This window comes from Megalops cyprinoides, chromosome 12, assembly GCF_013368585.1.
Source record: "Megalops cyprinoides isolate fMegCyp1 chromosome 12, fMegCyp1.pri, whole genome shotgun sequence".
NCBI classification, from domain to species: domain Eukaryota; kingdom Metazoa; phylum Chordata; class Actinopteri; order Elopiformes; family Megalopidae; genus Megalops; species Megalops cyprinoides.
Window position 1 is genome coordinate 4,301,884 of NC_050594.1, and position 13,859 is coordinate 4,315,742.

Here is a 13,859-nt window from a genome sequence, read left to right on the forward strand (position 1 = left end):
TGACAGCTGAAAGATTCAAAGCAAAGGTTTCAAGCAAGCCTCTGAATCACTAAAAGTACACACCGAGCAAGTATTTTCAATAAAATAAAAAGATATCCTGTTGTACAATCTATTAATACCACATCAAACATTCTCCTTAACATATAATCATAAGTTACTCAACATAAAAGTATCTGTCTCTCATCTATGAAAAGCTGCATATTGCTATTCAGGTAAAATTTTCTCAGTTTTAACAGGTCTGATGAAGGGTTCTGAATTTGAGCAGTCTGATTCGTCATCTTTCGGAAGTCCCTCACCAGCCACCGCCCTCCAGTTGCCCCACCCGGCGTGGACTGCTGCATTCTGGGTAAAGCAGGGGTGTCTGAGGATCTCACCGGGGGTGGACAGAACAGCTTCACACATGTTGCACTTGTAAGGTCCGGCAGCCGCGAGGAAGGGCGCCTCCCCCTGGCTGCCGTCGTCGTTGGCGCAGGGTTGGTCGGTCTGGCCGGCGCAGGCGTGGCGGGCCGCCTGATTGGCCCGGCAGAAGCTCTTGCCGCAGGCGGCGCAACGGTAGGGCTTTCCCGTGTGGATGTAGGTGTGCTCGCGCCAGTGGCTTTTCTGGATGAACCTGCGGCCGCAGGTGGAGCACTCGTACCTGCGTCGCGGCGGGGCCTCGCGGCCCGGGTCTCCGCCCTCCGGGACGTCGGCGGCGTCCGAGGGGGACGGGGTCTCCCCCGCCTCCGTCCCGGGGGAGTCGGCGGGCGGCGGCAGCTCCCCGTCGCTGACGACGATGACGTCGCGGGCGCTCTGCTCGGGGGTGGGGCCTCCGGGTGAGGGGGCGGAGCCTCCTGGTGAGGCGCCGGGCGTGCTGGACTCCAGCGACCCCGCCCCCGCCGTGGGGAGCAGCGCCTGGGCCTGCAGTAGCACCTGGGCGTGTAGCAGCAGATGCTCCCTCAGCCCGCTCCTCTGGCCAAAGACGCTCCTGCACAGGTGGCAGGGGTGGTGCCTACGGCCAGAGGCCCTCCTCTTTCTCACCGCACCGGACCTGCCGTACGGCGTGGCGGGCGCTACCGGGCCCTGGTGCTCAGTGGCAGATGGGTTTGCACGGGCCACGCCTTCGACAGGGGAGTGGGCCAACCCGGGCTCACCAGCTGCTCCTTTAGAACCTGATTGGTCTGACTTGGTGGGGGAGGAGACCTGCCTCCATGACAAGACCCAGCTGGGCTGATCTGAGATCTGTATCCCGTAGGGGGATGAGGCCAGGGGGGTACCCAACCCCGGGTGGAAGGGGGCCGTGGGGACGACCTGGCCCACGCCCTGTAGGAGAGGGTAGGCATGCAGGAACTTGACCCCCTGCTCGAGCCGCAGCGGATCGATGACCTGCGGGGACAGCCGGCCCGTGTACATCAGGTTCAGCAGGAAGCTGAAGATCTCCGGCTGGATGTCCGCCGGCTTCAGGCGAACGCAGTCGCTGCAAAGGCAACAGCGCAGAAGATGACGGGAAGGTCACAACACAAGCCGCGGTGAAGCAACAAAGACGAGCAGAGGGCAGGTCCCTCAGGACACGTCTGGTGTATTCATTAAAAAGGGCAGCAGTGTAGTGTACTGGTAAGGAGCAGGACTCATAGTCGAGAGGTTGCTGGTTTTATTCCCTGCCAGGGCACTGCCATTGTACCATTGGGCAAGGTGCTTAACCCACAATTTTCTCAGTAAATCAAGCTGTATAAATGCATAACTTGTAAAAACTGTAATAAGTTAATAAGTTAATGGATAACAGTATCTGCTAAATGACAATGATGTCTTATAATGAAAAAAGTACTCTCGTATCATTAGAATATTAAAATGAGATGTATAAAAGGAGACAAATTAAAACAAGTCAAATGTAAATGTTTTGCAAAACTAGGCTGCGATGCAATGCCTAAAGGGCGACGACAGCGAGAACAGAAAGTGCTTCTGTTTGCAGAGCACACCCCGCCTTACCTGTCCTGGTGCACGAAGAGCGTTCGGAAGTAGTTGGAGAAGGCGGCCAGCACGGCCTTGTGCGCTTTGAAGAAGACGTCACCGATGGCCACGGTGCAGTCGCACAGGAAGCCGAACTCCCGCTGCGCGTTGAGCTGGCTCAGGAGGACGGCACTGTGGCCCGCCAGCTCCATCCTCCGCTCTGCGCGAAAAACAAAAGAGACCAGCTTCCTGTGAGCCGGCAGACCGCAGCGCAGCAGCGGAGCCGCTCTGAGAAGTCCCCCTCCGGGGTGGGGGGTGGGGGGGGGGGGAGGCCAACCGTGACCACAACCCCGGTTTAAAAAAGAACCCAACCAACACTGCCTGCATTACACAGACCTTTCAAATAGCTCTGTGCATTTCCCTTTTTCCTCCTGGTCTCAAGTATTTGCATGTGTTTATGCAAACAATAAAACAATATATAACGCTAATATTTGTGTATTATATTATACACAGTATATAACACATACGCCACATGTAATTATATTTGTGTATATAATTGCATTGTGTGCATATGAGGTATAGCTCAGAATACAATATTAAGTAGTGTTGTTGAGTAGGACACCCTTTCCTCTCTCATGCTTCTGGTCTCCAATAAAGATATTAAGTAACTGGTCTTAAATAGTAGCAAAGAATAGGCTACATGAAATGCCCCCCACAGCTGGGCCTTTGTTCCTACAATACACCTTGCTTTGTTTCTTAATATGAATGGCACAGCAAAGGATAAATAAAATCCCTGCTTATGTGATAGTTTCATTATGAATCTGCTTCTAGCTTTATCTGAGGAAAGGGGATGTGAAGTGCTGTTAAATTAACGCTAATGGCATTTTCCAGGTTGAACACGCAACACGTGTAACATAAAAGTAAGTGTGCATGTCACCTAGAACTCAATAACGATGTGTCAAGTCCTAAGGGTAACGGTGCGTTTTAAATGCAGTTTCAGTCGGTCCACCTGACAGCTAGACAAACACTGGCACTTTAAAGTAGGAACTGCCTCTCACGACTTCATTACTGACATTTGCTGGCTTGAAAACTGTTTCTCGATAGTTCCTCCGGTAAAAGAGATACTTCTGAACTGTACAGGGAATAATCGGAAGGTCCGAAACAAACAGGTATGCGTACTTAAACAGCCATTTAAGACAAGTCTGCTGCAGCGCGGTCGAACTGGTCTACTAGCCCCTGGGGCACAACTGCAGAGATCCCTACAGAGTAAAACTATTCCGCAGCGCTCTTGATCTCAAGAAAATACCATCTGTGCCTTAAGGCTTTTAATCCAAGCAACAAACAAAGAATATGGTACAATTTAGCTACAGATATACAAATATTTGAATCCGCTCCTTTTGAGAAGAAAGTGCACCCACATCTCAAAATAAAGTTGCCACACGGAAAGAGGCTTGGGGTAATCCCCGAAAACTACCTTTTAAATTTATAGTTGTTTAAATTTCATAAGCCTACTAGAACCAGACACAAACAAATCCCATGCGAAAAACGGACCGAGACAACTCGCCCGCTTCATTCGGTAACATACCTTGTGTTCCGCCCTTAGATCACGCTAAGTTTGGCGATCGCGGTGTTGTTTGTCATGCGCGACCTCTCTCGCCCTGGCTGCTGCGCTGCTGCTATTAACGCGCAGCATTAGCGGCGATGGTCGCTGCTTTCCGGTCCGAGAAACGTTTCGATCACGTGACCGCCCCCAGAGCGGTTGCTCAAAACAGCATCTCACGTTTCCGAGCGCGCTCAGCGAGAAGCGGCGCGGCCGTGTTGCAAACGGACGTGTGTGCAAGTGTGACCACCTCGCTAGTTGTTGGGCAATTGTTTAACCCCCAGTTCGGATCTGTTACAATTTAACGTGTTAACGTTTTGGATATATAAAGGTTTGCACTCCAAAGATGCAGATAGCCATATTCACCATATACTATGTATATGGTAAATTGAAAATGTAACCCTGTTTGGGATTTTCAAATAGAGAAAATACTCCCATTTATAATGCTGTTTCCACTGTGTACATTTTACATCATAATCACTGTTTGGACGTGACACGGCAATGTACCATAAAATTATGATTTGCAGACCTGTCCGTGTTCATTATCTTTATCATCATATATTACATGTACACTAAATGAATATACTCAGGAAGGTAACCATTAAACACGTGGGAAATATACTGGTGGTATTAGTATTAGTACATAATTTTTTAAAAAATCAGGAAACCGTTCACTCTACGTGATTTTTGTGACGCAAAATTTTAAAAACATCAAAACAGCACGTAGCATTTTATTTTTCAACTGTCGCATGTCCTAAATGTTCTTGCTACCGCAGAAGTTTTAAAGCGGCGTTGCACAAACCCGCAAATCCCATAGCACAACCATGTGATTTTCCCTCTGCAGTTTAGGCGCAGTATACTGTACTATGAAGTAAAAGAAAGCAAGATTTCTTTACACCCACAGAAGAGAAGATATGATTATCACTATTTGCATCTGTGATGTATGAACCTCTGAGAATATTAAACTCTAACTTGCACACATGAGCTGTTAAAATATAGCAGCAACTGTAACTGAAAATTTGTCAGTGCCTGTCATTCCATATTAAAATATGCTAGTAGCTGTGTGTAAATGAGTCAGCCAGTCTGTCACCCTCCCCCAGCACCCTTACAAATACCGCCCTGTATGTGCCTGGTGACCTCAGTTTGGTTTTTATTCTTTAGCAGTGTCCGACTTACACCTGCGACCACAGGTGAGTTGGCGGCCCATTCAGTTAAGGGCTCCGATTTTGAATTTTGCAACAGTCTGAGATGGTGGTAAAGGGTCTTGACTTGAGATTTGTGGGTTCAGCAGCCAAGTGAAACCCCTGAATACCTTTGATACAAATCCATCTATAAAAATAGCTGTGTCAAGACACAATAAGATAATAAAACAAAAGTCACCATGGAGAAGAGTATCCTAAGAAGGCAATTCATGTAATCCACATCTAATACAGGGTGAAAAACAGACGAACTTTCAAGTCACTCCAAGTTCAACTCTGCCTAAGGAAGACTGGACCCCTTCTTTCAAGGGGGAATCTGGAATCTTCTTTGAGCTATCAGAAAGAGCATTTCTGAAGACAGTGTTGAAATCACCAAAGATTCAATGGGAGTGAGTGTGTCATGTTGTGGCTGGTTTCCATTAGCTTCGTTCAGCTACAGCTTGACAGCCCCAGGGGACATGGGTGAGTTTGAAAGTAAATTTACTTGAGGTGTGGCTATCCAGAAGAATGTTCTCTGCCCGTGTGTTTACAAGTGCTGTGACCTGCCTCCCTGTCCTAGTGATGATTATTTCAATCAGCTGGATGGACATTTTGTATACTTATGCATATTTATACAAACATTTACATGGTGTTGTATCCGGCTGCTTCCTTATCTTATCAATAATCAAAACACCCCTGCTTCCACCACATGTAGAATAACCACGCCCTGACCACATCAAGCAGTAGTTAACTTTACCTGGAGCTACAAGCTTTGAACCCCACCTAATCTACAGCTGGCAGTAAGTGCTGCCGTATTACATACATTATAGTTCGCCTGGACATGGCTTAGTCTCTATGCCTTTGTGGAAATGAGCTGAAATAGTTGTTCGCTTGAACAGTGAGAGGGTATGGGACCGATGCTGTTGATGCCGATTCCTCACCAAGACTTTGCTAACATGGTTCTGTTACCTTCTGCTTCATCAAGAACGGAGTCTCCTCTGAGAAACCATGGTGCATGTTAAAGCAGATACATGCAAATAGAGATAAGCTTCAAGCTTTGGTTTTTTCACTTTTTAGGTGTCTTTTTGTCAGCTGAAGCCGAAGTTCCTTTCACATTACTATGTCTTTACATCTCCAACAAAATGCTTTCAGCGAGCACATGGCCAAGTTACTAGCATATACAGATCATGACACAATACTTACAAACCTGTATACACTCTGCCACTTTTGATATAAATGGCATCGGCTTTATTTGGCATAGCGTCTTCAATCGGTCTGTCATGTGCTTCACAGAGCCAGAGAGCATCAGCTTGGAAGTCAGGGGCCTCACTGCAAGCTCAGAGGGCCTGGTTTAAAGGACACAAATGATTATTAGCAAACTGGCTGTAGCAAGTCTTAAGTATATGCATTAACCCTGATAAAATATGGCAGCTGTTGCATTTGGCTGATAAAAAGTTGACATGACCAAGCCATTCTTGTTCAACCTGCTCTCTGAACTCAAAGGATTTCCAAGAAAACCATTACTACCATTCTCTCTGCTCACTTGTCATTACTCGTTGTCCTATGTAAGCTCATCATTTACATGCATGGACTTCGGGGGACCGTGACGTGAGGTGAGTAACAATCCCTTGCTCGTCTGTCACCCCTGAGGTGGCATCTTTGCTGCTGTTAAGCTGTATCTGGTGGTTATGTAGGTTTTAAGAAGAATTAAAATGGGGCAAAGATCTCAGAAAAACTGTGACACCTTCAGACAACACTAGGAGCAGTCCATGTCAAGATGCTCAAACTCACCCATGAGTCAGGGCTGCTGCTCCAGCTCCTCCAGTGTGGCAGGAGAAAGAAAGCGCGTGATTGGACGGAGAAGACAAAAGAAGGCTAAGAACATTATACGACACCGATAAAGCTCCTCCCTCTCCTGCTGACTTCCTACCTGGCAAAAGGCCCTCCTTGAATTCCACCTGGCTCATTGAGTCTCTGTCGTAAGTGGTAAAGGGCAAATCGCCACACACCAGGTTGTACAGAGTGACCCCCACTGACCACAAAGTTCCCAGGCCAGCAAGGATCTTCCCCTCCTCAAACCACTCCACAGCTGGCGTGCCTGAGACACAGACACAGGAGTTATTACAGACACTGCACAGTACAGCAATTACACAATGAGTCATGTTATGGTTTAATATTCTGAATTAACTCACACTAAGGCATGCAGAAAAACACATAATCAAGAATGTGACTGGGTTTTATCACGTTAAATCATTAAAGCATACAGGTAAAGTTGGGGGGGGGGGGGGGGGGGGGGTTATGTTCCTGTATCCACCTGAAAACCAGCATCTAATACCAGGTTCTCTTAAATGCACAAGCTGCCACCCTCACCAACCTGAGAAATCATCGTAAGGTGTGTCCTTGAGAAAACCCCCGCAGCCGAAATCAATGAGCTGAATCTGGCCAGCCTCCAGCTGAAAGAGGATGTTCTCTGGCTTTACATCGCGGTGCTTCCGGCAGTAACCGCCACGTTATGCTGCGTGCCCCGGCCTCCGTCAGGCCGGCCCGCTGGCCGTGGGTATAGGTGCAGGTCTCTGCTGGGGTCAGGGCGCTCCAGCACCATCGCGTACGACAGAGGCCTGTCGAACCGCTCCGGGAGTCTGAGGATGCTGCGGTGCCCTGAGCCCTTCCTGACTGCCTGCATCAGAGCCACCTCCTTAAGGGTGGGCTCCTCTTGTCCAGGATGTGGAGACAGGAAGTCAGGCAGTTTGGGGAGAGCTGGCATGCACTGGGTGTGGGGAGGAAGGGTATAATGTGCAGCTGGTCATATAAGTGCAGCACTGTGGGAAACAATCACAGAACCCTGGTTAAAAAAAAGCCCACATTATAACCAGGGGAACACAGCACTGGTGAGGGGATTACAGGTCAGCTGCTTAAAGGAGAAAAGAGTAACAGTCTGAACCCTCCGGATCAGGCGATGCTCATAGCGACAGAAAATGGACCTCACAGGGCAGCCATCTTATTCGACACACCTGCTAATCAGTGAAGAGCAAGCCCTTCCTCCTATGTCAGGAATTACCCAGCTCCACTGTGCACCTACACACTAGCCTAACTCCCCAGCTGTGCACCAGGTTTCACACATACCTGCTGAAATCATGGTCAGTAGTCCCTTGATGAGAAACAGCTAATGCAAGCTGACTGAGCAGTATTATCACTCACTGCCTTGACCGCTCCGATCGTGTGCTGATAATGCTGCCATCAGATGTTTCGTCAGCCTGACGTGGCTGGTAAACAAAGATCACAGACTAACACACATCACAGCCGTTTTTACACCGTAGAAACTAGAGCCGCTAAACAGTAGCCATTTTGGAAGACGTATCTGCTCTTAATTCCCCATCTCAGACTGCAGGTTCAAGCAGCAGAAATGTCTCATGAGACAGAACGCCAGTGTGGGGCTGAACAAAGGGGTGATGGAAGAGGTTCTTACCTGCGCCAGCTCATAGACTTCATACTTCTCAACGTATTTCAGGGCCCTTTAAAAAGGATCTCCAATGGCTTGAATGGGGTACAATGGAGCCGGCGGAATCTTCTGGTTTGGCTTCCCCGTAACCTGGCACACAGGGCAGGTTTCACAGTACTTTGCAACATCCTTCTTTAAACCGGGCCAGAAGCAGTGTTTCAGCACACGGTCATAGGTCTTATTCACTCCTAGATGGCCTGCAAGACAGCTATCGTGAGCGGGGCTAAGTATCTCCTTGCGGTACGACGATGGAACCACAATTTGATCAACAACGCGCCGGTCGTCTTGAACTGACGCGTCCAATGACCTCCATTTGCGCATTTAATATAGTTAAAGTTTCCACATAACTTTTTACAAATTTCACAGTAAAGCAGAGGGAATCCGGCATGTTTGTTAGGAGACTACAGTGAGTGGAGGATGTGTGTCAAAGAGGCTGTCTGTAAGCACAGGCCCGGGAGGACAGAGGGCAGCATCTTACCTGCAGGCAGTCAGACTTTCTGATCCCAGCATAGACAGAGCCGTAGCCAAACTGTCCCAGTAACACTCCCTTACAGCAACACTTCTCAACCCGCTCTGCAACACAGAGAAGGCACACACCAGTCACCGTGAGCACGGCACTCTCACACTTCCATGGGGATATGCTCTCAGAGAGCAGCTCACTTTTGCATGTCAAAACATTATCAGCAGTATCATGTATTTTTCTAACATCATTCAAACTCAAATCTTACAAAACAGCACACTGGTCTTCGACTATAATCCTGGTATTTAAAAAACCTCACAATTTGATTAAAAATAGCATGAGATGCCAAGAATAAAAAAAAAAAAACTCACTGGCAGATACAGAAAATTCATTGTTACTGGGGCTCTACATTGCCCATTTAGGACTTATTCATGACTATTATTTATGGGTTGGACTGAAGAGCAATGAGGTTTTACAGCTTTTGTCCATGAGAGAAGGCAGCGTGGACAGGCAGCAGTATTTAAGCACCTCCTTGCTGCTATCCTAACTTTTCCAGAAGCGTTTGATGGGTCTGCTCTTGGTGCTGGAGGTGTCCACAATGTTGCCAAAAGTAGGGGGCACCTCTTGCCCTGCCCCCCTCTTTCTGCTGGGCTCTTTATCACCTCTTCCTGTTCCTGCGCGCTGCTGGATCCTACTCTTCAGTTCTCTGCCCTGAGGCCAGACAGAACACACTCAACCTGTGAAAGGAACGTACATTGAACCTACATTACAAGGCTGCTGAATTATATTCCATTCAACGTAACCCTCCATTACCACAAACACACCCGACGCAAATGTGTCGCGCCAAAGCCAAATTAGCCGACAGCAGCTGTAACTCTGGACAAACGTGGCAGAATAACACTGACAAACTCTCCTGGTTCACGAGAGAGATCATTCACTACAAGATCAGAACAAGGCGGGACGCGGTCAGATCATCGCTGGGTTAAAGTGCTACCAAAAAGTAAAACCGTGACAGCATTTATCTATCAACTATTTTAACAAAACTATTTTCATACTTCCTCTTAACACCAACACTTTTTGCCGTGCGGGCAAATTTAGCCGTGAGTGATAAGATTCTTGCTGTACCAACATTACCGAAAAGTCACCATTATCTACAAATGCAATCTCATTATAATGGCAATGTGCTCACAGAGCAGTAAACCCAGAATTAACATATTTAGCATATATGACACAGAAACAACTGCCAATTAACACATAAATCCAACTAAACATATTGCAACAGAGGAAATCACCAACCACACGTTTCAGGAGGAGTTCTCAGATCAGTGCTCAATTCAAGCAAACTACTAGAATGCTATGCTTGTTTGATAAGCATTGATCAGAGGTCAGTGTCACTGAGACGGATGGGAGCACTTCAATGCTGTACAATGAATAGGTCAATTATGTTGACCTATTCAGTCCCCTTAAGATAATAATTTCACTGCATTTCTGACTCATTTACATGTTCGAGTTGTTTGGTGAAATAAAGCAATGAGGGCCAGCCTGGTTATCCATGTGAAGTAAATTACATAATTACACAATTACAAATCTGTACAGTGGTGTCTGACTCCCCCTAGTGGAGGATGTGGCTGCCACCCTAACCTTTCTGAGGCAGTCTGGCAGGGCTGAGGCACCCTTGGTTGTCTGCTAAGGTCTGGATGTTCTCTTTACCAGGCTCTCTCTTCTTCCTCAGCTCCTCATCCTCACAGGACACTGGCTTCTTCTTGATCTTTCCTTCCTCCAAAGCTAAATATAACACACACAGGCAGGGTTCACTGCTAATCCTGACTCTTAACACTGCCCTCTTTTTCAGAAGACAGGGCTCATTTTCAGACTTTTTTAGGTTACTACCCATGATCACAAAGTTTTAAACACAAATTACAATTTTAAAATAATAATAATTTAATAATTATGTTCATTACTTTCAACAAAATAACAGTAAGTTGGTACGTCATTAGTGCGTGAAGATTTCTCCCATTAATGCATCATTTATTTAACTAAGAATGAGAACAATCTACTCATTAGTCACCATCTGAAGTTAGTGATGACTCTTATTTGAATATGACTTCTAGTCTGAGAATGAACATTCTTGGTTGTTTACACTGTATGACATACTGCTCAACCGGGCGCAACTAAATTCTATTCAGCTTGACAAAGTCCCTTTCTGTGACATAAGGGCCTTGCATTCAGTGCCATTTCATTTACTCGTACATTCAACATTACGTTTACGTCTGTGACACCCAGCAGATGCGCTTACCCAGAACACCTCGAAGGGCATCCAACAAAACGACACGGAACGTTACACAAACAAGGACACCACAGTCCACACCCCAACAAGAGCCAGTGTCAAACACACTGCAATTAAAACCTTTCCCGCTAATTATATTGCTGTATAATTAGCGATAACTGACGACCCATAAACGGAATGGGTACTAAGCCGTTCTTCCTGTACATTTCTTCCGCTTAGGCATTATTCTGCCTCATGAAATTACAGCGCATGTATTTTCCACTGTGTGACACCTTTTCAAATGAGTGACTGCGTAACAACGATAAACTTGAATCTTTTGGAGCTGAACATTCTTACAGATCATCTGTTACGTTACAATTAACATTCTACCTGAGTATCACTTAAAATTCTGTGTTTTACATTACATAAGTACATATTCATGAGTGTATACCAATAGGGATAAATAGATAAACTCCCCGGTGCAGACTGGAAAGAGCATATTGTCTGGTAAACTGACAGAACACCATAGGAGGGTTGTAGGAGAGCATAAGAATTAATATTGAGGGGATGCAGAATGTCACGCTGAGAAGCCAGGCTTCTCTCTGTGTGCTCAGAAGCACTGAACTCATTTGTGAAAACACACGATTGCACAGAGCAGACTAAGGGACACTAACAGCAAATACACCACGCCCCTCTCCTGTCAGCTCCACACCTGGTGATGGGCCCTCAACGAATTCCACCTGGCCCATACATTTCCTGTTAAAGCTGCAGAAGGGCAAGTCACCGCCAACACTAGGACGTAGACCCTGACCTCCACCAACCAGACTGTTCCAGAGCTGGCGAGGACATTCTACTTCCCAAATCATTCTGGCGGCAGATATTGCAGTGTGCCTGAGGCAAAAAAAAAGACACAAAAGTATTTACTTTTACAGTATTTACAGTCACCTTAAGAGGGTTGTATGCAGCAGTATTACATGTATGCTGTATTACATTATGTGTAATGTCAGGATTTAAGAGTGAATTAGCTCACAGAGACACAGAAAAATATGACAAAGCATTAAGATAAAATGGGCGGTTATGGGCCTGATCCTTCAGATCATCAGTACTTATATTCACCTATTAATATTCACAAAGTGCTCCTCTGATCTACCTGAGGATTCATCAAGTAATGTTTGAGGTGTTGTAATGTCACATTTCAAGCAACATTCTCACATTCACATTTCCCGTATAAAAAGTTGCTTGTTAGCTAGGTAGCTAACCAGATAACAGAACAGAGTACATTCTGACACTGGCTAAGAATTATAGCAAGCCTTTTGGCTAGCTAACACTTTCCCTTGTGTAATTTAACGTCAACTCAAGCTAACATTAGTTAGATTAGCTGGATAACAAGGTAAGTGTCTACCATCCCCACAGCAATGTAACGAAGTACCTGGAAACAGGCCACGGAACTTAACGAATTTAATAAAATCACTGAAGATACTTACTGAGGTTTATTCATCTTATTTTTCCATGCTCATGCTATTCGAATAATTCGCATAACTTACACTGACGCAGCTCTCGGTAGCAATCAACTTTAGTCTAGCTAACGTTAACTTACCAAAATGATATGGCTCAGCTAACTACCCAGCAAGCAGATATCTACTTAGCTAATAGTTGTCACATTTTCTTCAGGTACATTTTAAGTTAGCTCATCTGATAGCTAAATTAATGTGGTCAGGGTGGCCAACTTCGGTACCCAAAGTGGCACAGGGCGAACCCGTAACGGAACCGCTGTCCGATGCTTAGCGAAGGGCTTCACTCGCTGCCCAGCTACCTTCCTCAGTTTAAATTCTTGTCTAACTTTACTCCAGTTAGCTTACTACAAGGAGCAGCTAGCGTGACTGACCCCAACTCATCGCAGTAAGTGAATACTAACACTTACACGGTAGGTGACAAACTGAAAATAATTATTAATAAAACCAAAACGCTACCTGGGTAGATAACGTCTGTCCACAGCGCGCCAAAACGACAGCGCGACCGCGCACGAGGGCCTGCACCTGCCAGGCGGCTGCACGTGCAGGCCTGTCCGATTGCGTGTCGCGAGCTCTCCGTTTGAGCACGTGGGGCTGTTCATTTGGGGGTGGTGCATTAATGACATAAAGACTGTGTGGGATAGCCCACTTTCCTCCAGTCAGAAATTAATTACAGGTGCACAGTTATGTGTAAAACACCCAGACAAAAGCTGTGCGGGGAATTTATCGTCTCAGAAAATCACCCCCTTGAGACTTTGCAGGCGTTATTTTACCATGCACGACTTGAGTTGCGCGGCTGAAATAGCCTGGCAATAATGTTAATTATTTGTCTACATTTAAATATGATATATTCACAGACCATCAACTATCGGTTCCATTGCATTAATGTGTATTCTATAATAAATTGTACTTGTTATTTACTAAAACCAAAATCGATCCCATATTGTAGGCTACTCAATTCGTTGCAATTAGACTGTGCTGCGCCTCGAATGTGCCGGGTTACAATCCATTGAAATGCGCATTATCAAAGAGTCTTAAAACTTTTAGACGTTAATTGTGCAGCTAATAATAATACCCGGACTCAATCGCGTCTTTTCCCGGTAGTTTTTGCTGTCCATGCTCGGTAAAATTTTCTGTTCAATTTCAGATTTCAGTGCGCTTTGTGGGTGCAGTTTTACCGTTTGTGGCTTTCGATAATTCACAGAAATTATGAGTGCAACAGCTCACCCTACAGGTAGGACCAGGTTTGCTTCAGATGCATGTTTGTCTGTTGCCTAGAAACGTGCCCTTAACACTGAAAACTCTGCGTTGAAACATTATCCTGTGTTCAATGCAGAGGAGCTGCCCTCGGAACTTTAGACGTTCGTGAAACAGTATTTCATGTGGGAAAAGGCCGGGGTTACGCTGTGAAGACGACGGATG

At 46.2% G+C, this 13,859-nt stretch overlaps 1 protein-coding gene across 1 annotated transcript; it reads right to left on the reverse strand.

Moving 5' to 3' along the window:
- Positions 1-204: 204 nt before the first annotated feature.
- LOC118786836 (zinc finger and BTB domain-containing protein 2-like) lies at positions 205-3,579 on the reverse strand. The gene is made up of 3 exons (XM_036542170.1): positions 3,509-3,579; positions 1,963-2,143; positions 205-1,453 (listed from the first exon to the last, which is right to left on the reverse strand). Exons 2-3 carry the CDS (start codon positions 2,133-2,135, stop codon positions 205-207), a joined length of 1,422 nt encoding a protein of 473 aa, XP_036398063.1. The 5' UTR covers positions 2,136-2,143; positions 3,509-3,579.
- Between the last annotated feature and the right edge of the window lie 10,280 nt (positions 3,580-13,859).